The 27,844-nt window shown below is 38.7% G+C and overlaps 2 protein-coding genes and 2 long non-coding RNA genes across 5 annotated transcripts; 2 read left to right on the forward strand and 2 right to left on the reverse strand.

The window, feature by feature from the left end:
* Positions 1-676: 676 nt before the first annotated feature.
* On the reverse strand, positions 677-14,582 carry ddx17 (DEAD-box helicase 17). 2 transcript variants are annotated; one of them, XM_017482170.3, is made up of 13 exons: positions 13,693-14,582; positions 11,857-12,010; positions 9,787-9,883; positions 9,145-9,278; positions 8,927-8,992; positions 8,548-8,689; positions 8,257-8,417; positions 7,337-7,509; positions 6,370-6,480; positions 5,761-5,822; positions 5,323-5,382; positions 1,899-2,129; positions 677-1,614 (listed from the first exon to the last, which is right to left on the reverse strand). In XM_017482170.3, exons 1-13 carry the CDS (start codon positions 13,746-13,748, stop codon positions 1,070-1,072), a joined length of 1,992 nt encoding a protein of 663 aa, XP_017337659.1. In that variant the 5' UTR covers positions 13,749-14,582; the 3' UTR covers positions 677-1,069. The 2 variants fall into 2 exon arrangements, with proteins under 2 accessions (XP_017337659.1, XP_047014833.1); XM_047158877.2 differs by lacking the exon at positions 5,323-5,382 and having other exon boundaries at positions 13,693-14,414.
* A 971-nt stretch (positions 14,583-15,553) lies between these two features.
* On the reverse strand, positions 15,554-17,453 carry LOC108273149 (uncharacterized). The gene is made up of 4 exons (XR_001814260.3): positions 17,310-17,453; positions 16,941-16,978; positions 15,927-16,106; positions 15,554-15,843 (listed from the first exon to the last, which is right to left on the reverse strand). It is a non-coding gene; the product is annotated as an uncharacterized LOC108273149 (long non-coding RNA).
* A 196-nt stretch (positions 17,454-17,649) lies between these two features.
* On the forward strand, positions 17,650-23,313 carry ntan1 (N-terminal asparagine amidase). Its single transcript, NM_001200363.1, is given in 10 exon segments — positions 17,650-17,768; positions 17,855-17,957; positions 19,783-19,848; positions 19,947-20,055; positions 21,444-21,517; positions 21,612-21,665; positions 21,769-21,822; positions 22,073-22,170; positions 22,467-22,580; positions 22,676-23,313. Coding segments are annotated over 10 exon segments (921 nt in total). The 5' UTR covers positions 17,650-17,687; the 3' UTR covers positions 22,844-23,313.
* A 1,985-nt stretch (positions 23,314-25,298) lies between these two features.
* On the forward strand, positions 25,299-27,599 carry LOC108273146 (uncharacterized). The gene is made up of 3 exons (XR_001814257.3): positions 25,299-25,427; positions 25,662-25,860; positions 25,989-27,599. It is a non-coding gene; the product is annotated as an uncharacterized LOC108273146 (long non-coding RNA).
* Positions 27,600-27,844: the final 245 nt, after the last annotated feature.

Here is a 27,844-nt window from a genome sequence, read left to right on the forward strand (position 1 = left end):
AATATTTACAGGACAGGGGGATCAAACCACATGGAGAACATTTGAAACTCAGACAGTAAAATAAAATCATGATGGAGGGAGGGAAGGGGGGAAAAAGTTTCACGTTGGAAGAGCATTGTTTTATCATTATAAAGATTGTAATCTTGAAGCAGTGCAACCCAAACACCTCGTCAATCAAGACTTGCACCCACACCACTACACTCATTTCCTTAGCGGGGTATGTTGTGTGGTCATTAAAAGTAGTTGAAAGTTCTGCAATTTAATGGCTTTAAATCTTCTGTATAAACTAAAATAATCGGAACTCAGTAAAAATTTCATGCACCCCACAAAGGTTTTTTTTTTTGGTAGGTCGACCCCCTTTATTAAAAATGAGACATTAGAAATAAAACAAACGGGTTACGTAATCCCAAGCTAGCTTATTCAACCTACAGTACATCACTGGCATGTTCACAAAAATGACTACCATCGAAATGATATGTAATCTTCTGTACTGCTAACAGAAATAACAAGCCTAAACCAGCTATTAAGAGAAACGATTATACATTACAGGGAACTAGCATAGAGCAATAACAATCAGAGCTCCCCAGAGGGAGAAGCTGTTTTTAAAAAAAAAAAAAAGCTAAATATGTGAAATGAAAAGTAACATGCAGAAGTACTAATAACGAGTAGCCTAATATTATCATCTTATCAATCTGTTAAATGTTTTATTCTCCTCAATACAAAACTGGTTCTTAACAAAAAAGGTTCCTTAATCTGTGATTAATTAAAACAAATGTTCCACTTAGCAGTTCCACAGACAACGTGCAAGAGCTTGCTGTATGTAATGATCAGTTGATACATGACCAGATAACAATATGCATAGCCCTTACCTCCACGACCCCTGAATGACACGCCTGCTCAAAACTGCTCAAAAGCCACAACACATCTTTGAGACAGAGAGGAAGGAAAAGGTCTACAGAGAGGCAAAAAAAAGAACACCGATCTCTACTGAGCTTTCTTCACTCTTGTAGTGGATCGGGAGTGATTAACTACTACTACTAGATAATCTCTTTTTTTTAATGTAAAAGTTTTACTTTCTCTGCTGCTGAGGAGGGGGTGGCGGAGGTGGACCGAACGAGTATGGCCCTGGACCCATAAATCCCATCATGGGCTGAGGTGGTGGAGGTGGGGCAAACTGCTGGGCCATCAGGGGCTGTGGCCCCGGTCCAGGCCCTGACTGTGGTGGTGGAGGAGGACCCTGATTAAATGGGCCCTGTGGTGGTCCGGATTGGTTCTGCTGCCCTCCGCCTGACACACCATTACTGCCACCACCTGACTGTGAAACTCCACCAGCCCTTGAGCTGTACCCTCCCCCTCCGCTGCTGTTGTAGCTCTGGTACTGATCGCCTGAGCTGTAGCTATTCCGGCTATCTCGGCTGCGATCTCGGTACGAAGACGAGGAGGAAGATCTGTCGTCACGGCTTGAGCGCCCCTCTCGGTGGTAGCTGCCGCCGCCCCGGCTGTCCTTGCTACTGCTTCCACTGCCGGAGCGCAGGCGCCTATCGCACTCATCCTGGTACATCAGGTTGGGGTTGTTGGAGTTGGAGCTGGAGTTACGGTAACGCATTCGTCCTCCTAAATGATATAACGGCTTTGAATTAACTTCTTCGTCTGAGATAACCAAGCTCAAATACAGCCAGAGCATCAACACAAACTACAATCAAACCAAGTCGATTTCATAAACCCAAGACGTTTTTACTCCCAACTGGACAAGGCTGATAGTTTTACTGTTACCTTTTTTTAATCAAATTATGACCCAAGGACTTTTAAACGTACCAGGATTCAGGAAAAAAAAATTGCATGTGTAAAAGTGCCTTTTAGCTTCAAAGCACAAATCTGTCAGTTTCTCCGCTGCTCACCTCCTGACCCGCGTCCAGAGTCCACCAGCTGCAGAAGTTTGGGGTTGATGGCCTGCCGGGCCTCCTCTAGAACCCGTACCAGGTCACGGGCCTGCCGCAGGTTTCCGGGTGTGAAGAACGTGTAAGCTGTGCCTTTGTTGGTGCTACGGGCAGTACGCCCGATACGGTGCACATAGTCCTCGGAAGAGTTCGGGTAGTCGTAGTTAATGACGAACTTCACGTCTTCCACATCTTTAGAGAGCGTTTTGGGCAAAGAATAGTGGAAATGTGTAAAAGAAGAATTAATCAGAGGAAAACGTACTGTGTGGAAATACTTCTACTGGTAAGAATATTCAATCTACGGCCGTCATAGCCATACTGTGCGTGATTACAGAATAACAACGTGCAGCACATCACTATTGGTGGCCTTTCCAAATAAACTACAGGCTACTATGTGACTTACCTGTTGGTAAATGACCGTTGACAGCAATAGATTTATTAAGCACACCTATTTAATAAATATCTTGTTTGCAGGAACTAAGCTATGATGACAAACGCTTTACACTGTATGGACAAAATATATCACAAGCATGTACACTCAAACATTCAGAAAGGTCACTAAATTACTTTTTTGTTCATCTTGCACCTTAAGCATTAAGGTTAATTTGAACTACTACCATACTACTCAGTACTGAAGCTTTTTCCAATTGGATGTGCAAATCAGTAACCAATTTAACTGCTCGTTTTCCTACAGATGTAAAGTCTAATAAATGCCAAAAATGAAGAACTGGAGAAATGGAGGACGTTTTGGCACATCCATGTGGATAACCAACTCTGTGAAAAGTCTGTTTCTCATTACAAAAGGTAGAGGTGGCTCAGACAACACTGTTAGTGACCCTATCGAGTACCGTCTCCTTTTGGCTGAGGGCAGCGGTTGACAGCTTCGCATGTGGGTGGCGATGTCTACAAATCGGCAGATAATCTCATAACATCTGGGACTAATATACATGATCGTGTCAGGCCTGACTGACCCCGTTACACCTGGTCATTCTCACATCGCGGAAAAATATCAAGATTGTACCTGGATAGGGATCGTCCGCACAACAAATCATTTCAAGAATATGAAATGGATTTTAAATCAGAATCGAACAAAGCCACTTCTGGAGACGGACATGTTTTAGCTAGATGTTGTAAATATGTAAAAACACATCCCAAGCAGACGTCTGCAAAACTGAACGTTGTGCAACACGTTCAGAAGTTAGCCAACGTGTCACGATCATCTTCCAAATTAATCCATGGGCCATGTTAACATTTACGACGGCTGCAACGAAGGGACCAGCTAAATGAAACAAAAGATAGATGTGTGCTAAAGACATAGCTAAAGTTAGTGTCGTCCCCTGATTTTAAGGGATTAAAAACTCCATTAAAATTATAGCTTAACTACCGCACAGAATGATAAAACCAAACTCATGAGAAGGCGCCACACGAAGGGTTGGTTGTCGAGTGTTATGAGGCGATTTGAATATATTATATGATACAGCGATAAATTATCAGTCCTGCTAAACAGTAATGCATTTTAAGTCAGCGAGTGTGAATGCATGTGGTGAAAACTCAATCAGGATACAATCCAGAAACGATGCCTGACGTGACCAAGTGTAAACAGGATCAAACTTTGTCTACTTATAAGATAAGTGTATTACTGTGTGTACAAAGGTAAAATCAAAAGAAAGCTTAGGATTATATGACTCTTGTACCACAGCTGTCATTATTGGGGACGTGGTCAGATACTTACCCTATGTTAGGTTAGTCTTGACTGAGATCAGTCCCAGGTCCAGTGGAGAGGCCCGAGAGGAAGAGGTATATGTGGGCTCACATGCGTTCAGCTGCCCCCCCTTCACCCTCGGCACGACACCAGCAACGCCTGGCGGGAGCAGAACCGGCTCCCCTCCAGTTCTCTCTCTCTCGCCGGGTTGCAGGGCCTCCACAAACCGGACCGGACTGGATCCAGCACTCAACTTTCTCCCTCTCTTTCTCTCTCTCTGCATCTGTCTTTCTCCCTCTCCATCTCTCCTGGAACTAGCCCAGGTCAGACTTAACAGATGTCTTATCCTAACATATCCAAAAGGGCCATGGCATCGTGCAATTTGATCAACTATTTGTTTTGGTGTCCCAGTTTTTTTTTTGTTTTTTTATTTACTTGGCCAATTACTTCCATAACGCTGTAACCATGACAATTTGTATTCCAATCAAGGACGGATCTGAAAGTTTATGAGAGATGCCACAGTCCTGAAGACCCCCGGTTATAATGCTGCAGTCCAGTTCTAAGATTCTGCAGTCTTGAAGCGGAGGGCTGATGTACGGAAGAAGTTGAGGAGTGGGTTTATCCAGATCAGGCTCTGTGCAAGCGCCTCACAGGGCTCTGCTTACATGGTAGATGGCAGCTGCTGTACCAATTTAGCACAGCCTGCCTGAGTTGCCATTTAGGGAGTTCATAAAGCCTGAGGGGGGGAGAGAGAACAATGAAAGAGTGAGACGTACTGTGGAGCCGGCAACTCAACACAACCCACTTCCTCTTCTTCAAACCAGGTTTCTCCATAAAAAGAACAGACACAAATAACACACCTGCTCCAAAGCTCTCGCCTCTCACAGTCAATAGGAAAGAGTCTAGAAAACAAACCATTGGTCATCTGTGGCATTTGGACTTCCCTTTGTTACTTCACAGGATATTTGGACACAGTTTGATCAAGAAGGAGACTGGTATTAAGACCCAGGGAAGACAAAGGGAGCCCAACATCTCCCCCAGGTCCGTATTAGGGTCAACAGTGAGCCAATGAGCCCCGTTTTGAAGGATGATTTGGTTTTTTTGTTGTCGTTTTTTAACAGCAGTAACAAGAAACAGACAATATAAGGCTTAATGTGCAAAAGGTGGCTTGGGGGTTGTAAACTAAAGAAGGATCCAGCAATCACGGTCTTCCACAAGGCTGTCGGACATCTGAAATTTACTGATTGCCTTTTTTTATTATTTTTTTTTTTATATAAATAGCACAACTGGAAAGAAGAATAAAAGGACACAAAAAATAGAGTGTACATTAAAATGTTAGGGATTGGAGAATAGGGAGAGTGAGAAAGACAAAGAGAGGGAGGGAGAAAGATGGAGAATTGTTCTCGTTCACAAAGAGACCAGTGATAAAAATAACCATATCATGGCACAAAGGAGGCTTCAGAATTGTTCCTGAGGGGCATTTTCCACACACACAAAGGGAAAGGTTTATATCGCAAAACTGAAATAAATAAATAAAATCATCTCACAAATAAATATATATTCGTGTTGGGGTGAAATGTGATTTCATTATAAATGTAGGTATACATGTGTGCGTGCGTGCGTGCGTGTGTGTGTGTATTTAAAGGGATTGTGTAAATATCTCCCTCTAATCTGAGCACATACCCAGCCCACGTGAGGCGACGTCAGTAGCGATAAGGATGGGAGCTTTACCGCTGCGGAACTCTGAAACCAGAAGAGGGGCACTAAGCTCACACAGCCGTGCTTCAATACATTACATTACATCCCCACCCAGTCAACATTTAATCATACAACCTTTAATTGTTTCCTCATGTAAACGGAGAGCTTTGATTAGGCAAGCTTCCACCACAGGAACCTTTTCACAAACTCGGGAACTTTAGTTTCATTTCCCCTGGATGTAAATCATTCACCCAGCAGAGGAAAAAAAGGATATAATTATAATCTCATCTCTAGGTTCTCAACGATGGTTCGTTTTTGTCTTGGAACCTTTTTGTGGAACCTTGGTGGAAACGCACCTATTTACAGAGCTCCAAGACTTCACTGGATAATAAAAAGAACGCTGGAAATTCATTAAGTCGTTACCTGAAAGGACCCAGTCTCTCTCTGGCTGGCTTTTGTCACCATGAATGCACATTGCTGGCCATCTACACAAACAGAACAACACACACTGTAAGACATGGTTTCTGTGTTGGTGGTGTTTCACCTTGTGACCAAATAACACTACTACAACATCCATCCATCTTCTATACCGCTTTATCCTTTTCAGGGTCACGGGGAACCTGGAGCCCATCCCAGGGATCATCGGGCACAAGCCGGGGTACACTCTGGACAGGGTACCAATCCATCGCAGGGCACAATCACATATATACTCACATACCCATTCATTCACTACGGACACTTTGGACATACCACTACAACATAAAAGGCTCAAAGTTCCCAGCTATTCCCACTATTTTAATTCACACAAATTACACTCTCAACTTTTTTTGCCGGGGAAGCTTGTATATGAATAATACATCATTCATAAAAAGGTAGATAACTGAAACATGTTTATAAGATGTTCGACAGCAACCATAAATTGTGTGTTGAGCTTTTTTGCTTGGACTGAACAGTTTGGGTGTTAAAGTCACATAGTGCTTGATGTAGTAACTGCTGATTTACGACTTTTCTGCTCTGCTACTATCCCCTCACCCATCTCTCCTCATCCTGCGCGTCAGCTCATCACAGCGTTTCTTTGTCTCGACAAAAATGATGGTCTTGTTCTCCTTCTCTGCCATGATTTCCTCCATCAGCTGAATCAGCCTGTGAAGAAAGAGACAAGACACAATTAGATTAGACATTTTTCATAGCATATTTGGGGGGTCGGGGGGGGGGGGGTTAAACATTCAGACAGGGGGTAAATTCCTAAGCCTTAAGCACTGTCCTGTAGTGCACGGTCAAATGATGGGATTTTGTCAGACGATGCAGCCTTGTGTATTATTATTACACACACAAAGCAAAACACAAAGGGAACTGCAACTTTTTTTAGCCACACTGACTTTTCCTGTTTCGCTATGTAAATCTTCATGAAACCCACATCAAAAAGACATTTTATGTCACAGGTAATTCATTTACAATGTGCCATCAGATAAATTAACCCCTTTTCAGACATATATAATCGAACATAGGGAGAGGCTCTCAGCGATTTCAATTCCGTCCAGTTTTCCTCTAATGCCGGAAATCTCAGCACAATGTACCCATCATTTTTGACTCAAGAGTTGTTTCCTAACTTTAGTCTCACCATGACGGACATTTCAGGTGACCTGGTTTAGTGCATACGGAGTTGTCCTTGTATGCACAACAAGAGAATATGTAGATACTTGTGGAATTCATGAAATGGAGGCTTTGGAAGTCAGTCTTAAAATTATTAGCTGCTACAGGTTGCATTCTCTCATTTCCATACAATCATTACTAAATCTTTAGAAGGGGGAAAAAAAAAAAAAAAGAAAGTCAAAATCGTGCGCCGCAATCATGACCATGATTTTCTATACATTTATTTTTGCTATAATATCATCGTATTATTATGCATTATGGGCAACACCGTTTATCCCATGTCAATTCATAGCGGTTCAGACTGAAAGGAGTTTTTCCTCAAATTAACACTCAGGACAAGTCTTACTTGTTTTCCTTTTCGTTCTCCATGCAGACGTCCACGATCTGCAGAATGTTGTGGTTGGCGCTGAGCTCCAGGGCCCCGATGTTGATCTGGATGTAGTCATGGAGGAAGTCCTCTGCCAGCTGACGCACCTCCTTAGGCCAGGTAGCGCTCCACATCAGTGTCTGTCTGTCCGGCTGTAAAAGGCAGTCAGACAGAGAAAGGACAATTCAATGGCTACCAGGAAAAAGCAGATCTATCTACAAAAAAAAAGTCCTAATTCATTAGAAATATACTCTTCGTTTGTACCTTTCTAGAATCTGCATATTATTATTATTATTATTATGTATGAAGGCTACTTCGAGATTTCACCATTATGGGGGTTTGTGATTTTCAGAGTACCAAAAACATCACTATCACCGTTCTATGGGATAAACAAAACCAGAACAGCAGTGAAATGAAAAAAAAATGCATTGCTAAATAAGCACAGTGAGATAAATGTAACATTAAACAGTGCTAGTCCAATTGGTTAGTTGCGGTCCATCAACAGCATTTTCCATGAGCGCATATGTAGTGTGTGTGTTTGGGGGTGGGGGGTTCTGATTATCTGCAATGGTAGTTTAATAGCATGGGTTGTTTATCTAATTTTATTCTGATGATAATTGTCTAAGAAGGCACAGTTGAGTGCTTGTTGTATTTAATAGTCACTGGGTTAGGGTTCTCCAAACTGTCCTTCATACAGGCAAACACTTCCTGGTTGAACATGGTTAAAATTCAACTCGACAAACTCTGTGTAGCTAGAAGCAGATACATTTCCCATATGTCTAAATTCCCTGCGGTCTTAAACTCTGATCTGTAATAACTAGCGACTCCTGTAAAATTCGGAAAAGATGGTTCACTCATTTGCTCTTTTATTAACACAACATTTGAAGTGTGTGGCATACCCGGATCTGATCTAAAATTTTGCGGATCTGTGGCTCGAAGCCCATGTCCAGCATGCGGTCTGCCTCGTCCAGCACGAGGTAGGTGCATCGGCGCAGGTTGGTCTTCCCTGCCTCCAGGAAGTCGATCAGACGACCAGGGGTGGCGATGCAAATCTCAACACCTGCAGGAAACAGTAGCTAGGGTTAAATTTTATTTATTTATTTTTTTAAACATCAGACTGTTGTGTACAGGAGACCTGTACTTCAAAGCTTAACACACTGTCTAATGTCACTGCAGGCATCTGTGTTCACCTCTTTCCAAGTCTCTGATTTGTGGACCCTTAGGGGCTCCTCCATACACACAGGTGCTCTTGATTCGGGAAGACTTGCCGTAGTCATACGCCACCTGCTGCACCTGTTGTGCTAGTTCACGTGTTGGAGCCAGAACCAGACACTGAGGAGAACAGAGAGGGGAGGATTACGAAACATCAAGTTAGTATCAGGGAGCCGTTCTAGTCAACAATACAAAATTTCCTTTTCTTTAAGAATCTGAATTTAAATGAATAATAACAGGATCAATCTACCAGTAGTAAAGATAGACAATGAGTCTGAGCAAGTTTAATTATAACAGTCTTTCCTAATATTAGAAAAACACAAGCAGGCGCTTATTAAAATACACAGAAGCACTCACGATGGGTCCATCTCCTCTCTCCAGGTACGGCTGGTGGTTGATGTGCACAATGGCCGGAAGCAGATACTGTGGGAGAGAGGAGTCAAAATAACTTCCTGTAACATAATACAAACAGTCTGGATATTCTGGGCTCAAATCCTTCTCATACACGCAGTCACAGAGTATCTTTCCACCAGCCCTTTTTTTTTCCAGCTTGCATTGAAGACGCAGGTACTTACAGCGAGTGTTTTGCCAGATCCGGTCTGCGCGATGCCCACCATGTCCCTGCCACTGAGAGCCAGGGGGAAGCCTTGTGCTTGGATGGCTGTGGGCTCCTTGAAATTCTGCTGCAGCAGTACATCCATCACATACTCTACAATGCACAAACACATTCCCTCTTTTTTTTTGCTAATTTAAAAAAAAAAATCAAAACACATTTTTAATCAAATCTAAATTACAGCTCCTCTAAAAATATTTCACATCCCAGTATGAAAATTCTGGGACAGATATTAAGGAAACCCTTAAAACCCTAACCCTTCCTCTGCAAAATTACAGTTTCATTGCCTACATGATGAACTCATTTATAACAGGATAATAATGGCCTGTCTGCTTAATCTAAATCTCTGGAATAAATTTAACCGTAAAAACATGATTACAAGCCTTAGGACAAAAAGGAAAAACAACACACAATAGTAAGATACGTAAAAGCCTGGAGACTTTATTGTCTTATCTAATGATGTTTATACTGCCTAATCCTAGCATGTACATTACTTAAAAGCTGTCCTTAATCTAGATCATTCACTCCATTAGTCTGACACTTGTGTGCTAAGTGCATGCTATAAGACATTCCCTGTAATATCCGCAACGGTGAGTTTACTCACGAGGAAACTGTGCCTGGTGGAAGTTTGGCACTGGCTTCGGGCACCCAGAGCCCCTGACAGTGATCTCTTTCTTTCGGCGAAACTCCTCGATCTCATACTGTGAAATGTACAGGAGTAAACACGTTAGTAATAAGCATGAGACAGAATTTTTTTGTCTTGAATATCGTGATACAAAAAAATGGCGAGATGAATTCTGCTTCTGTGACATACACTTTCGTTTAATATTCATCATGAGCTCGACCTGTTCTTACACACTACCTCCAGCACCAGTCTCACACACAGCACGAATATTGCGCGTGGGAACCTAACTGACTCAAAAGCATACTCACTTAATGGTCCAAAAAGTTAAGCGAATCAGAAGGAAGCATTATGGCACGTGGCAAACACAAGGCCGGCAGCCTCGTTTTAATTGATTTCCCCCCCTATCTGTACAATTAAATTCACAAATGTGACACACTCTGGCATTTCAGGTGGTCAAATGGATAAATGGAACAGTTATGACAGGAATCCCTTATTCAGCCTAATCATTTAAGGCACAATCCACCGTCAAACATCTTTCCACATTAATAACATTGCTGTGAAAAATTACCTTTACGACAAGTTTAAAGCAACATGTTAAAGATAGAGGGAAATTACACCTTAGATTATAACTCCTGATCTACTTTTCTTACAACACAATGTAATGATACTGAAGATTTATCATCACTGTAGAACAAATGTATTAAAATTGAATATTTTATGTGCGTCAATATCGTTTTGTGAGGCCTGAATCAGGATGCGTCTCGGATCGTCTCATGCCTAACTAGTAAATATTTCATGTATACATCTAAGGTTAGAAATATAGGACTGGAACAGTATTTGAAAATTTTGGCTGACGATTAATTGTCAAATATAACTGGACTTCCTTTTTTTTTTATTTCGTTCTCTTTCCTATTGACTTGATGCAAGTTTATGCATAATAATTATGTAATAATTCACTTACACAGATATTTTGACATAAGTATAAATACATTTTTTGTTTGACTGGTACACAAAAAATCTGGACAAGAAGACAAACAGCTAAAGCCAAGTTCACACTACACGACTTTCAACGTCGGGAGATCATTGTGCTCTTCACATTACACGACTTGCTGTCTTGTAATCGGTGTGGTGTTCACACTACCTGATTGCTCTGCAGCAAGGAGTCACCCGATCTGACGACTCTGTCACCCAACGACTTGATCTGGTGTCCAAACTACGTTTTGTCACGAAAACACACGTGAGAAGTGACACGGATATATGACACGAAAACCATGTGTGAAACAGGAGTTGTTTATTTGGAGATGGATGTAGAAACAAGCGGTGCATGCTGTTTGTGCGATGATTTGTGCTGAACAAACCCCAAAATGGAATAGACAAAGAAAGTGGGTGAAAGAATGGATTAGCACACACGGGCAGCAGGGATTGTGTGCTACAGAGAGAGTTGGAGGTGAGTAAAAAATGTTTGTACAGCTTCTCCCTTTTCTGCTTCTGCCAAAGGTTTCACGGGTTTCCTTTCCTCACGGTGACCTCACCCCATGTCTTGCTCTCTCACTGGCTGTAGCTCGTTGCCACAATCACTGCCAGTGACGACACTTTTCACACCACAGGATGTGGAGTCGCCCGACAGCTCTAGACATTCAGCATGCCAAATATCTGTGTGGCGCCGGCGATGCCTCGGCAATGTGTTGGCGAGCCTCTTTGGTGAGTCGTTGAGTAGTTCACACAACGATCGACTGCCGAGTGGCGAGCGAATTGCATACGACCAGAGGGTCTTTGTCGGTGAGCTCAGCAACTTTAAGCTTAAAATCATGTAGTTGAAACTAGGCTTTAATTAAAAATCCAATAAACATTACTACTGTATTACAGTTATAAATAGTTTGTATATAATAGCTTTTGACTGAGAATAATGCAGTCTGATTATCGAGAAACTATTTGAGAATGAACACTGTCTTTATCGACTACATATATTTATATGGAAGTGTTTGAGGAATTGATTAAATGCGATATCCTGTATAATACAGGTCAGTATATGACTCAGCTCTTTCCCACCTGATTCATGCGCTGGATCTCTGGGTGCTCGCTGTAGAAGTTTTTCTCAAACTTTGGCAGCTCGCTAAGGTCCCATTTCTTCTTCCTCAGTCGTTCTCCAGGGTTCCCAAACTTCTTAGGAGGAGGACCTCCACGACTGGACCCAAAGCGGGGCCTGGAGGGCACAAGAACAAAGCGCATAATTTATTACTTTTTCCATGAGTTGTGGTTATCATAGTTCAGCAATTACACAAGTAGTTATTTCTGATGCATTTCATAAATCATCACTATCAGTTGGGGATAGGCACTTATATCAAAAAGAAGTGGGAACTGTAGTGGAGGCAGGGGATTTCATCACATAAAGCAAGACAATTATACTGAATTCAAACTAGAATGTTATCAGGCTAGTTATCTCTATTCATAATTAATCAACAAAACACAGGAGTTGAAACCAATCAGTTACAATCCCATGAGGGGAAAAAAAAACAACTTTTTAGCTAGCTACTATAGCTAAAACAAAAAAAAGTAGCTTAAAAGATTGAAATTTGGCCTTTTTTTACTGCCAATTACTGAGAAATACTAATGCGTTGAGAAATACTTTAATTAACCACTTAAACATTTCTAAACTTAAAATTTCTAAAGCCTAGCAATTAAAGCTGTTTTTGAATATGTCTACTTTTTAAAGTAAATAAATAAAGATTGGTTCAAAACTATCTGAACATGATCAAAAGACTAGATTTCTATTCATTACCAATAAATACACCGATATTTTGCGCAGTGCCAATCTAAATTTCTTAATTAGCGTTGATTTGCCTGAATAAACATATTTCCTCACCAAGAAAGAAATGTATGAATAACTAAAAATGACACGTATAACCCAGTTATAGACTATGTTTACATGAACAGCAGTAATCTAATTATTGACCTTACTCTGAGTAAGATAATAATGTGATTAAGGTGTTTATATGAGTCGCTTTTAGAATACTCCTGTCATGTTCCCGTTTTACGTTGTAGAACATAATTAGATTAACAGCCAGCGTCATTACGTCACCGCACCACGCGGTCCGACGTCCCTCCAGAATTTCATGCATCAACATACAGTTTGTCTTCGTTATGGTACCGTATACAGTTTTGGGTGTTTTTATTAAATTTTTTTACAAACGCTTTAAGTGCAGTTAATTATTTGTAATGCTATATGTGCTAATAGACAACTGCTTGAAGCCGTTTAGTGGCCGAGATACATGTATTTTTCCCCACTACAGGCCTATAGTAGGCAAGTATGCGGTTTAGGACGCAGCCGAACTCTCTTGTTCGCCGTAAAACTGCTGTGTGTGATCGTGTCCTGTCGCAAAACGCGGTGAAAACTCTCACACGACGTTCATAACGTGATTAAGGTGTTTACATGTCTGTAATACACGTCCATAATGCGACTAAAACAGGAGTACTCCACATGTTTTAATTCAATTAGTGCTTAATTCGAGTATGACCTTAATTAGATTAAGGTAAGTAAAAATTGCTGTTTACATGGCAGTTTCTTAATCAAAGTATGGTCTTAATTGGGTTAAGAGTGGATTATTGTTGTCATGTAAACGCACGGATCGAGTCAATACAAGGCCTGAACTTGCATACAGGTACCTGATTGGCTCTTATACTTTATGACGTAGTAACATTTCACACTCATGTTTATTATTCATTCAGAAATCCAAAAATATTTGTGATTCCTGTTTAAGACCGCAGCGAACTCAATGACACATGGCTGATATAGATAATCCATGTTTATATTATTATTACTCAAGAGCAGATTCAAGAAGCTAATATAAATATAAAAAGACAGTAAAATAAAGTGCAAGTCCTCACCCTCGGTCCCGTCCACGGTCTCGGTCTCTGTCCCCGTACGAAGAGCTGCCTCGCATTTTTCCTTTTGTTTACTTAAATTTAAAGTGCTGGGTTTTTGTTTTTTTTTATGTAAAATTGTTATTTTCGGGTTAAATTGCAATTTACGTGGTATCCTTTGCAAACAAATGCTGTTTACGGGATTAAACTGTAAATTACACACCAGTTCACACACCTACAAAGTGTTTTGGTCAGGCAGCCGCAGCTGCTTAACGTTATCTACCGAACTACTTTAGCTGAAGTCCAAACAAAGTAGCATAAAAGATGACATTTACACCTTTTAACACTTACGCGGAGAGAAACACTCGCTTTAATCGAGAAATACTTCAATTAACCACTAATAAACGTCTCTTATAAAGTGTTCAAACTTGAAAAGTGGCCTGTTTGTTTGTTTATTTTGCTAGCTAAAGGACCTAGCACGTCTGGCTAGCTTTTAAACCTCCGCGCTCTTCGCACAAGAAAAAACTCAAAATGAGATAAATTGCAGCGATTTTAATACCGCGCTTTAATAAGACGACACTTAACAAAATAATTGGTCAAATGCTGTTTTGTGTGTGTGTGTGTGTACTCCACAAGCAAGTCGGTGAATTATCCGAAACGCTAGCAGTTTGGATGTTAGGCCTCGGATCCACTCCACTACAGCACGTAGCGAGCGCGCGACACAACTTCCAGTGAAGCCCCGTATCAGGGCGTGTCATTGGTTTCACAGAGTCACGTGATCGACGACGCCCGAAGCCTCACGTTCTGTCCATTCACGTGACTCTGAGTGTCGGAACGTTCGAGCCCCAGGTCTTCACTTAAAAAAAATTGGAATAATTTTGATTGCAATTGTATAATAATGGCATCAGCCCAAAAAAAGATTTTAAAAAACCCTCTTCCCCTGTTTGGGAACATTTTCAGCTTACAATTTCCAATGTATGTATGATATTTTCAAATAATTTTTATTTTTCTTTTACATATCACACTTTTTGCCATGTCTTTGCTTTCATTCATTGAATGAATGAATGAAGTCTACTAAAGCAATCTGTCTTACAATTTACAGAAAAATACATCCAAATTAATCTGGAGGAACTTTATCAAGCAGTAAGACAATGATCCAAAACACACCGAAAACTCAAAAAGAGACTTCATCAGAGGAAAAGTGAAAGTTTTTAGATTGGCCAAATCACTGATCAACCCAAATGAGCAGCATTTCACCTCCTGAAGAGGAGATTGAAGGGAGAAACCTCCTGAAACAAACAACACCTGAAATAAGCTGTGGTAAAAGCCTGGAAAAGCAACACAAAAGAAAAATGCAACAGCTTGGTGATGTCGGTATGTCATTGGCTTGATGCACTTATTGCAAGGAAGTTCTAAGTTGCGTAACACATCTAGATGTAAATATCAGGAAATGAAAGCTGAAATTCTGATCTATCGTCTCATGTTCATCTTTTGATCTCAAACCCAAATGTCTTCAGTCTACAGCAAAAACAAATGAATTGACCTTGCCGTTCCAATAGTTTCGGAGGGGTCTGTGGTTTTTCTTATCTGTTTTATGCATTTCAACTTGTATGTTATTTAGACTTTTGGATTTTTTTAGTCAAGATAACATTTATTTTATTACTTGAATTGAATGATGAAGCATATGAGTGATTGCTGGGTGTTTTTGTGTTCTACCCTGTGTAAGTGTGATTTGCTTGTAAAATGACCAGTAGAAGATTAAGTCTGATCTCTGATTCGGCCAGTGAGGCTCCTATTAATCGAGCCAGTATACTGCCTGGAAATGGAAGCTACATATTTCTGAAGTAGAAAGGACCACACCACAGTCATGTTGAGATAATCTTGTATAATAATTTTAAGGTTACTATTAATCTTGTTACTATTAACATCTCCATGGAAGGACTGATTTGAATTTGAAGGTTTACATTTGCTTTGATTGTGATCCTCCTCTAGAGAGTAAAAAACTTCCTCTTTCTCCATTTCCACTTCAGTGTCGGTGCATTTGATAGACATGGTTCGGGAGGTTTGGCCCTGTCTCTCTGATAAACTAAGGAAAACAATTGGATCATCTGGAGAGTCAATCTCATGTACTTCCTTCTCTTCATAATGTTCCTCATAGTCTTCTTTCTCATCATTCTAGGATCATAGTGAAGAACATTATTGCCCAAGCAGAGTTTTGGTGAATGCTCTGGACACATTCAGAAGGTTCAAAAGCATACCTCAGCACAACCCTTACATTCTTCCTCCTCCTCTATTGCATTCAGGAGAGGTCTGAAGCCTTTGAATTTTTCCAAGACCTGTCTTATGGAGGAAGGGAACCTTTCAGCCTGGCAGTGGCCAAAGTGTGGCCATGTTAGCATCGGGGTTTACAAGGCTCCAGCTGGCGAAAGCCTAGAAAGCTGACAAAACATTTAATATATTTAAATATTCATTTATATATATAGTACGAATAAATCACATAAACCCCCACACACTAAACCCCATAGTTATTCTCCCTTAGTAAACAGTTTGAACAATAGTGTTAAAATACAAATAGATAGATAGATAGATAGATAGAATGTAACTAAAATGTACTTCAGTAATGAGGTAAATATAGTAAATGTTCAGTGTAGTATGCAAAGATCCAGAGAAACAAAATGTTTTGGATAACAGTCCTTCATCAGATGACTCAGAGGCTGTAGGAAGTGTAATCAGTAGATTATGCAAATTACTAATGATGTAATCACTATTGTCAAAACATGACATTCATTCTACAGGGTTCCAAAGGTTCCGCAGTGTTTCCACGTTTCTAGCAATTAGCAACACTAACAGAGATGTCATTAATGATATGTCCATTGCCTTTGGACCATCCAAAGGTCCATGACAAAGCAATAAAAAAAAAAAGTTTACAAGTAGAAGATCTTAACTATTTGCATGTTGAAGTTTTGTGACTCTTAGGCTAAACAATAAGTTCAGCTCGTTATATTTATACAGGAAGTTTCTAACAAATGTAACTTCACGAGCTGTGAAAGAGAGATAGATAGATAGACAGACAGACAGATAGACAGACAGATAGATAGACAGATAGATAGATAGATTCTTGTATGTTCTCCCCATGCTTCAGGGGTTTCCTCGTGGTACTCTTTGTTCCTCCCCCAATCCAAAGCATTGTAAGTTGATTGGCATTTCCAAATTGTCCATAGTGTGTGAATGTATGTGTGATGGGTTGGCACCCTGACCATGATGTCCCTCACCTTGTCCCCTGGGATAGGCTCCAGGCACCCCCACAACCCTGTGTTGCATAAGCAATATAGAAAATGGATGGATGAAATTTGGCCAAGAATAAAATATTCCCAAAATCATTACAAAAAAAGATTCATCTTATGAATCTGAAATTCAAAGCAGCACATCAAATACAATCACAAGTTCACAAATACATTTAAATGGCGTTGTTATTTTTCAATATTTCACTCAATAGATTCTTTATAACAATTCTTTAACTTCCATAACTTCAGTAATACAGTATTTGTTTTAGATCTACAATGTCCCATCAGTAAGAATCAATAACTGTATACTGTATATGAGATATCTGTATATCCCACATAATTCACTCTTAATCTCACCCAAATTCAAATGAAACCTCTCTCAGTGGCGAGTAAATCCTATGTAGTGTTCTGAAAACACTTCTTTCACTTTATTATTAATATGCCACTGTACGACCAGAAACACTGTCGCTGGAGGAACACAATTAAATGTGTATCATTCAAATTTGCATACGTTTGAAGAGACACGTTTGATCCTGGCGTCATCAGGGCACGGGGTGGGGGGGTGGGGATTGGAGCGTGCTAGGATTGGAGCGCAGCCGCTGTGACGCTCGGTGCCGGGAAAGGGAGGGGGGGTAGAACCAGGAAGTACATGTGCTGACAGGCAGAGAGTGCTACTGTTTAATTATCACAGAATAGATACTTGATATTAGAGATATTTGTAGGTGGAGGGTGAAAATGCCACTCCTGACTCAAAACAAACGAATCGACCGTGTAATATCAACAACTGACTTGTTCTCGAATTACTCCCATTTAAAGGTGAGTGTGATGGCCAGGCCTGCGATTATTACACAGTTTCCAACCGGTATCAGTGATATATGAGATCGTGTTTGTGTTTGCTGAAGGAAAATGCCAAAACATTTCTCTCCAAACCGCTCGTGACAGTGGATCCAAAGTGCCTGCTGTACGTGCAGCAGAGGGAATTTGCGGCCACAACGCCTGCAGACAGTGAGTCTTAATGGATCTTACTGTACCTTTACTTCTGCTTTATTTATTCTACTAGAAAAGTCACAGTTCACAGTATGAAACAAAACAACAAGTGATCAAATTATTCATATAACGAATGCAATCTGTGGATAAAAGACTGAACATGGATATGATGTATAGAAAATACACCTTACCATCACACCCATATGAGCTTGTTCTAGCCTCCAGGCTTCTGGGAAGGCTTTGCACTAGATTTTGGAGAGTGGCAGTGATTTGTGTTTATTCAGACACGAGCATTAGTGAGGTGCTTAAAGGTGTTCAGTGGGGTTGTGGGGGTCAGGGCTCTTCTGTTCAGAACACTCGGAGTTCTTCCACTCCAACCTTGGCAAACCTACTAGGGGTGGACAACGTACTGGGAAATTATAATTAAGTGGAAGTATAGATAATGTGTCGAAATCGTACTCAATTAAACTCCGGTGTTTTAATGGATCATGACTATCTACGGTATTTTGCCTAGGGGCAGTGGTGGCTTAGCGGTTAAGGCTCTGATCGGAATGTTGGGGGTTCAAGCCCAGCGCTGCCACTGTTGGGCCCTTGAGCAAGGCCCTTAACCCTCTGCTCCAGGGGCGCTGTATCATGGCTGACCCTGCGCTCTGACCTCAGCTTCCTGACAGGCTAGGATATGCGAAGAAAACAATTTCACTGTGCTCTACTGTATATGTGACCAATAAAGACTCTTTATAAATATATTCTGTTAATGCATGCCTAAATCTTTACATACATGCAAACTTAGTTTCAAAGTGGAACTATTTTAATATCTGCATTAGCAGTCTACTGATTTTACAGATACCGATAACTAAGTTAGGCAGTACCTGCCGAAAACTGATCAATCAACTGATTAAAATCGATACTGAATGAAAACACAACACTCAAAGTAAAATATTGCTGAACTTTATTATAAAAATAGTACAATGACTGACTGGCTGACTGTATAATGAAAATGTACTTTACTATTTTAAATGAACTAAACATATACATACTAATATATATTAACTGTTAATAAATATTAAAGTAAATAAAAGATATGCATCCAAACTTAACCAAAAAATAACCCTCCAAATAACAAATAAAAATAGAGACAACCAAAATGAATTGAAAAACACTGCAAATAACACAACAAAATTTGTCAGTGTTGGTTTTTATTTTGCCTCTAGAGGCCGCTCTCGTACTGTATAATGACAGAGGACCCTGCTCAGCTGCTCAGCTGCTCAGCTGCTCAGCCGGAAAAACTATTGGTGTGGATTTTTGCAGATAAACAATAGCTCTAGCAATCGGTTATAGGTGCCGATTAATCGCAAAACCGATCAACCTCTAATCTGCATCACTCCTACCTTTCTGGTAGAATACCTCGTGGATGAGATGATCATAAATAGCACCAAGGAGGAAGTGTTTCTAGTTGTTCAGGATGGTTGTCATATTAAAATTACTGTGTTAAACCCCACTCTGAAAGGTTCATTCATACAGGTTAGAGTCCTAAACAGTGTGACGTTACTGATAAAAAATGAATGTGGTTTTAAGCAGATATTTGCAGAAAGGATTGCGTGTTAGACCTCCATTACTTCATAGCTATGTTAGGAGTGTAGCGTCAGTGTTTATAATAAAAACAAAAAAAAACCAGAAAGCCAGTGATGAACACCAAACATGATTTGGCTGATTAACTATATTTGGTGTCAGTGGATGTAAGATTTTTTTTGCCCACCCATCAGTTGATCTGTAATAGTGAAATGCTCAGACTAACAATACTGATATTTGACTGTATAACGTTGAATCTGCGTCTTTCTTGCAGGCTCCGTTTCAATTATTGGTTCTGAGGATGCAACTACATGTCACTTAGTAGTCCTGCGCCATACAGGTAACAATGAGCACATGTACTCTGTTTCAAGAGAGTGTTTGTGTTTTTTAACATTGTGTTTTTGTGCCAGTATAATTTTTTTCATTCCCTATTTAAAGGAAGCGGAGCGACTTGTCTGGCTCACCTGGACGGCTCGAAAACATGGACTGAAGTTCTTCTCTTAGTTAATGCTGTAACGGCATTAAGCAACCCAGCCAAACCAGGCAGGTGAGACTTTTGTAGATTTCTCATTCTGAAACTACAACATATTGGTTTGTTGTACTCAGTGACATTGTTCATTTTTAAAGGAATATATATACAGTGCCCTCCACTAATATTGGCACCCTTTATTGTTATCTTTATCTTTATTGTTTAACCTTTTGATATTTTGTTACTTTTTTTTTTTTTTTACAAAAATACTCTGCTCTCATGGATATCAAACAAGTGCAAACACAACACAGGTTTATCCAAAAAATATATCTTTGTTAAATATAGGTGTGCAACAATTAATGGCACTCTTTTACTCAATACTTTGTGCTTCCTCCCTTTGCCAAGATAACAGCTCTGTCTTCTCCTATAATGCATGATGAGGTTCGAGAATACATGGCAAGGGATCTGAAACCATTCCTCCATATAGAATCTCTCCATTCCTTCAAATTTCGAGGTCCATGCTGGTGGATTCTCTTCTTCAGTTCACACCACAGGTTTTTTATGGGTTTCAAGTCAGGGGACTGGGATGGCCATGGCAGGATCTTGATTTTGTGGTCAATAAGCCATTTCTGTGTTGATTTTGTTGTATGTTTTGGATCATTGTCCTGCTGGAAGATCCAACCACGGCCCATTTTAAGCTTTCTGGCAGAGGCAGTCAGGTTTTCATTTAATATCTGTTGATATTTGATAGTGTCCATGATGCCATATATCTAACAAAATGTCCAGGTCCTCTGGTAGAAAAACAGCCCCAAAACATTAAAGAGCCACCACCATATTTAACCGTGGGTACTTTTCCATATGACTACCTCTCCATTTCTAGGTTGATTCATAACATTTCCAGTTAACTGGAACTTCTTCATTATTGTCCTGATGGTGGAAATGGGCATTTTCAACATCTCTGCAATTTTCTTATAACCACTTCCCATTTTGTGAAGCTTGACAACTTTTTGTCACACATCACAACCCTTGGTCTTACTCATTGTTATGAATGACTAAGAGAATTTGGCCTGGTACCTTATATTTATACCCTGTCATGGTTGAACAAATTCCTGTTCCTAGTCACCCAAGTGTACTAAATATTTATTTTTTTTTTTTAAATATCAATGGCAATATTCTTCAAATACATTTTTCTCATAAGAATTCATAAGAGTGCCAATAATTGTTGCACACTTCCATTTAACAAAGTTTATATATATATATGTGTGTGTGTGTGTGTGTGTGCGTGTGTTTTGTTTGCAATTGTTTGATGTCCATGAGAGCAGAGTATTTTTGTGAATTTTTTTTTTAACAAAATATCAAAAGGTTAAACAATAAAGACAAATATTAGTGGAGGGCACTGTGTGTATATATAAATATATATAATTATAAATATATATTTAAAAAATGTTTATTTTTTTTTTATTCAGGTTAGAGCTTCATCTTGTTGGGGGGTTTGATGATGACAACAAGATGTCACATAAACTCAGCTGTGAAATTTTGGGTATGGAAATTTGCACCAAATCAGAGTTTACCTGCAGCATTTAAAATTTTGACGAATTCTTAATTATGTATGGTTATGTGGGGGGGTTTTGCAGCGGAATTTCAGAAACAAAAGGAAGAAATTCACCTAGAAACTTGCTGTATCACTGGTAATTTGGTGCATGTGCACATTCGTGCTTACCTTTTTTTTTTAATCACCAGTATCCTTATCACACTGACGCTTATTGACTGATTGTTGCTCTGTGTTTATAGATATGAATGATGTTGTGACAGATGGGATTCATAGACCAATTATCTATGGAATAGGTAACGTAGAATATTCTCTGACCTTGCTAAACACTGCTTATAGACACCAAGGTGCCAATTTAGACATTTTTGAACACCAATGTGGTCGAAGGACATAGTATCATTGCCAGAGCTTTATCTGCATTTACTGTATGCACAAGCGTTAGGGTAAACCTGATAATCTGGTAATGCACTGTATAACACTCAGTAGCTCAACACAACGGATTACACTGGTGATACTGACATAAACGCATGTATGTTTGCTTTTTAGGTGTGAACGTTAAAACGGGTGAGGTTTTCCCAGCCGTGTTTCCTCACAGAGGACCTGCTGAGGACCTGAGGTCTGCACGTAGCTTCACAGGTGGACAGGTATGAACACAATCATGTTTCATTCTGAGGCAGCTTCTGTCTTTTACATACTTATGAACACCATATTTTGGTATGCCCTTGTGGTATGGAAAATGCATGGATGGATGTACTAAATGACTGATGAATGAGGCCCATTAAAACCAAGCATGAAATCCATGAAATGATATCACGCTCCCCAAAAATCCACACTTCTTTCGATGCTTTAATGTATATTCTTAAAATCACTGTAATTTATATAATTTCTAGTCACGTATAGAAATTACAGTTGTAAAATATTGTAAATTTCATTTGACCAGATAGCCAATGTGTACGACTCTAGTAAAGAGCAGCTGAAGATCGGCCCATGCAGGTGGCCACCTAACATGGACATCGCCTTCTGGCTGGACGAAGATGATGAAACAATCTTACAGGTGACTACCAAATTGGGTTTATTTATTATTCTTTACCTGAATATTTTTTTAAAAATCTGATTTACATTTTGCTTGATGATCTCTCCATCTCACAGTGCCTTTCCACATCTCCTTATGCTGAGCCACCTCATTTTGTCCAACACATCAAGTCCACAATCCGCTTCCTGCTGGAACACCCGAACCCTGACGCTCTATTTCCCGGAAGCCAGCCGCAGCTCTTCCAGCGATCAGAGCAGGGAGAGTGGGAGAGAGTCTGCCCTTAACACTGATCTCTGCTCTTAACAATCAACAACACTGTGACTCAACCAAAGGCCTTTACAAAAAGCGATTACTGGCTGTACATGTTGCTCTTCCATGCTAATCCATTTATCTGAGGGGATGCTTGGTGGAGACTCAGATTAGCATAAAAGAGAAACTTCTACTTGGGGTGGAAAGATGGGATTTTCTTTAGTTATGCATCAGTTGATGTTTTAGAGACTGTACAGAAAAAAAATGCCTCTTTATGGACTCCTAAAGCTGGAGTCGGACTTGTTTTCTACAGTGTACAGCGTTGTACAGTGATGAGAAAATTTATTGTGACTTTATTTCCTCTGATATGTATCATACATATGGCATGATGTGTGACTGTTGTGTGTATCCTTCCCGAGTTATGAAGAAAAAAAAAAATGCTGCATATCCTTCAGAAATCCTGCAAGAGTTTTTACACATTCAAGATATAATAAACATTCAACCTGATATCACTGTGGTTCTTAACTGGTATCCATTTTTTTTTTTTTTTTTTTTTTAAAGGAATCTGATGTTTCCTGTTTACAACCTGCCTTTCAGATATACAGCCTTGAAAAAACACAAATCTGTATCTAAGTCAAAACCAACTCTGAACTGATATCACAGGTCATAACAGTTCATGGGTATAATGGGTAACATGACCTGGGTTGGGAATGTGGACCTGAAAGGGAGCTAGCATGTTGTTGCCTGTCCAGATTTTTCCGGAATTTTCCACTGCTCCTTCTGAGACACACCCAGAAAAAGTCGGAAGTAAAAGAAATCATCTGCAACTACAAAAAAAGTTTTTATGCACATTAGATAGTAGTGTTTTTAACGTGTAGTTTGCCTTGATAGCAAAATGAACAGTGTGCTAGCTAACGCTGTTTGAGGGGAAAATATGACCAAAGTATCTTCTTGTTATAAAAATGACAAATTACCTTTTATTTTGTAAGAATTTAGAAAAAGAATTTTTATTTATATTAGATTCTAGTATATTCTTATATAACTATGTTTATGTTAACAGTAAGTTACTTAATTTTATCCTGCTACATGCAGGAACTATTGTTACTCCTAGCTCGTTAAAAAGTAGCCTGTGCTTTAAGCTGTAACATTATCTACGATTGGCAGTTACCACTGGAGTTAAGTTAATCAATCCTGTGCTTGATATTCGTCTTTATTTCAGAAGACACATATGATATCGAGTTACTGTTTGGGTTTTTTTTTTTTACTCATGTTAAATTAAAGTAATACTATTTGTATGTACTATATAACAGGGCCTGAACAGGGTGCGGGATTGTTTTGCACGCAGTTTTAAACCTTTCCGCAAGTTCTGTCATCACAACGCAGAATTCCCACACACATCTACCACGTGGGTGAAAGTACACAGAGATATGAACAAATAGGTATATTCATCTAAACAATTACACTTGCAGCTGTTACATTTGCAGAAAGGACATCTGTGCTCCAAATGAGCCTAAAATGTAAAAGAATAAGCCTAATTAGGGATGCTGAAGGTGCATTTCCAAAAGCACAAACATAAAAAGACATTTTAAAAGTTTTAATTACTCCTAATGACTATATACAATATGTTCACAATTTGTTAAAATGAAAATATTAAATACAATTTTAAAATGTTGAATATGGTAAGTACAGTATTATTTGTCATGTTTTCATTTTTTTTTTAAATATATTTTTGTAATGTTTTTGTATATTTTTGTTTTGTTATTGAATGTCATTGAATTTTGTCATAATGTAATACTGTTTTGATCGTTTTGCTATTTGCAGTGGTTACTGTTTTTCATAGTGTGAGTTTTGGTAAATTTTTATTAAAACCAGTTAGGGTCAGTTTGACATGGAAACATAATAAGTATTAATTACAATAGTATAATACTCATTAATAATAACCTAAGTAGGAAGGGTCTGGAAGCATCCTACATGGGGAGTTGCAAAGTGGCTAAGACGTGCAAACGTCATACTATTGTGGAGGACTTCATTCTTCCTGCTCCGGCTGATAGAGCTGGTGTAATGCTTGGGGGACGCCACTGTAAAAAGTTTGGGAACCACTGCCATAGTAGGTTTGTTCATACAGGATCTAGTACTGGGTTTCCAAATTATGATGTAATGGTCAGCCTACAAATCCTTTTTTAAATAAAGAATTTAGAAAAATAGCTAAGATAGGTATATATTCGAATATATTATATTCATGCTGTATATATTAGAATGCACGTAATTTCCAGCTTTCTAATACAATGGAATCTTTGGGATGGAAAGATACGAGGCTGTGCTAAGCAGAAAAGTAATCCTTTTTTTTTTATTTTTATTTATTTATTTATTTATTTTTACTATTACAGTAACACAGCTCGGTCCAGGCATTGTTTTAAACATTTGCATGCCTGTGTGACATGAATTTAATAAACTTTAAATTTGTATTTTCAGGGTCTTTTATTCTGCTATAGGATGACTGCTTGTTTAGGGGGGGGAAAACCACTCTGGAGTACGTCCCTGTGTTCTAGCCGGAGGAAAGAAGGAAGCTCTCTGATTCCATCATACACCAAGTAGTAAGAATCTTCACGGCGTTGTAAGGTATTCTTTCTTTTATCTTAAAATACACACTGAATCAGCATGCACTAGAAACTAGAAATGTAATGTTACAATACCTTTAATGTTACCACTTGACTGTGTTTGGGTTTTTTGCATAACAATTCCAGCAGACTTCAAGGTTTCACTATTTTTACTGCTGCTGTGCACGATCACAGTGCTAGTTCAAAAAATATCCACTATCCTATTTGTGCTTTTTTTTCTATCGTTTTACACAAGATTATGATATTTTCTGGTGTGATTAAGCACACTCTGAAGCAAAACCCGGCCGTATGTGGAAAAATGCAGACAGAAGCGGAGGAACAGCAGAAACTGATACTTCAGAAAAGAGGGAATAAATCACTGTTGGAGAAGGTGAAAGAAGACGAAGCCATGTTTAGGCACCGAATCAAAAGTCTACCTGGGAACCGTCCCAATAGTAAGTGTCAATTCACTGTACAAATTTATTTTTTTCATAGTTCAGTGTGTGTGTGTGTGTGTGTGTGTGTGTGTGTGTGTGTGTGTACATATATATAAAATTTACTAAATTGAACCTTTTATTTCCAGTGAAAAAAGAAAACAGGGATTCTGGTGACTTGAAGAATGCAGAGACTCAGACAAACCAGCACATTTTTGTGGAAATTAATGAAAACAATTGATACCTTGTTACTGCATTGGGTGTAAGAAACAGACAAAAAAAGGCAAATCCTACACTCAAAGTGTTTTCAGTCCCGGTGTAATGGTTACAAATGAATTGATCTGGACAATAACAAATGCATTGCATTTGTACAACGCAAAAAAAATCACAATGTATTGCATAGCACTTTTCTTAACTGTGCACTTTAAGTTGAGTATCTTCACCATTATTAAATATTAAGGATTTTCCCTAATATTATTTTGTCAGCATATGATGCTATTGTTTTGGACTATATAAAGTAGTTGTGTCAATACTTTAGATAACATTTTCTCCATTCTGATCTGTTTTTTCATCCGTTTTGTTTTTTCTTTCTTACAATTCGTACATTTCTGAGGAAAACCCCTCTATATACATATACTCAGGTTCTCTAACAGAGGGAGCTGTCCCCAAATTGAGTCATATTATTGTTGTTAATTTTTATTAATTCCAATTTTATTATGCACAGGTATTTTTTTAGATACAACCCCAATTCCAAAAATGTTGGGACAGTATGGAAAATGCAAAAAAAAAAAAAAAAAAAAAGGTCAATTGAAATTTCAATTCACCCTGTACTCTATTGAAAACACATTATGAACACATTATTTAATGTTCTACTTTGTGAATGTAATTTATTTTTGAACATATACACTCATTTCGAATCTGATGATTTGAAACATTTTGAAAAATTTGGGACAGTCGACTGTTTACCACTGTATAACGTCACTTTTTCTTTTAATAACACTTTTTAAGCATTTATGCACTGAAGACACCTGTTGGTTAAAAACTATGCAGTTGATTAGGTACTCCCTTTCAATGTTTTTTTGGTGCGTTTATGATTTACAGTTTGAATTGTTTTGTATTTTAATTTTAACGTTAAGTTACATCCGTTTATTTTGATTATTGTAAACCTTCAAGATTAATAAACGAACTGTGATCAACTTAATTTTCCTGGATTTTAATGGCTATTAAGGAATCAACAAAGAGGTGTCAACAATTTCCCCAGTGGACCCAAGAAACAAGTAAGGAACTTTTGAAAAGAAGTAAATGTCATTACAACATCAAATACCTTGTCTTTATATGTTGTTATTGTTGTTGTTGTTGTTGTTGTTGTTGTTGTTTTTAATACAAGTCAAAGTACATTCACATATCACTCCTCTTTGTTTTTATTAGCATTTTCCATACTGTCCCAACTTTTTCTGAATTGGGGTTGTAATTCAAACTGAATCGAAATTTTTGTAAAATACTCTTAATTTCTGAAATTCCATATGGTGCATAATAAAGTTGTATGCGCTGCTGTTGAGTGTGTGGGGGAGCAGGGGAAATTTTGTTATTTTCATTTTCTATTTGTTTAATGTTTAGAACAGGGTTTTTAGAACAATGACTTAGTTGACCTAAGTCATTCAGTCAGGTCAGTGAAGCTGTTAATCCTGTATTGTGCCTTGGATTTGAAATGACCACTTTTTGGTTGTTTCAAAGTTTATAAATAAAATTATTTGATTTCAGTTCTCTGTTTACTCATTTGAATAGATTTTGCCTTACTAATAAATGATATTATACTAAGTAAGGAATTAAACAAATCTGGATGTGCTGATATATATATATATATATATATATATATATATATATATATATATATATATATATATATATATATATATATATATATATATATATATATAAATCAATGACAGGATGGTGTGATGTAGCCTGACAAAAAAAAACTGATTTACTTTTCCCACCTTGAAGT

This window comes from Ictalurus punctatus, chromosome 12 (assembly GCF_001660625.3).
Source record: "Ictalurus punctatus breed USDA103 chromosome 12, Coco_2.0, whole genome shotgun sequence".
Classification (NCBI taxonomy): Eukaryota; Metazoa; Chordata; class Actinopteri; order Siluriformes; family Ictaluridae; genus Ictalurus; species Ictalurus punctatus.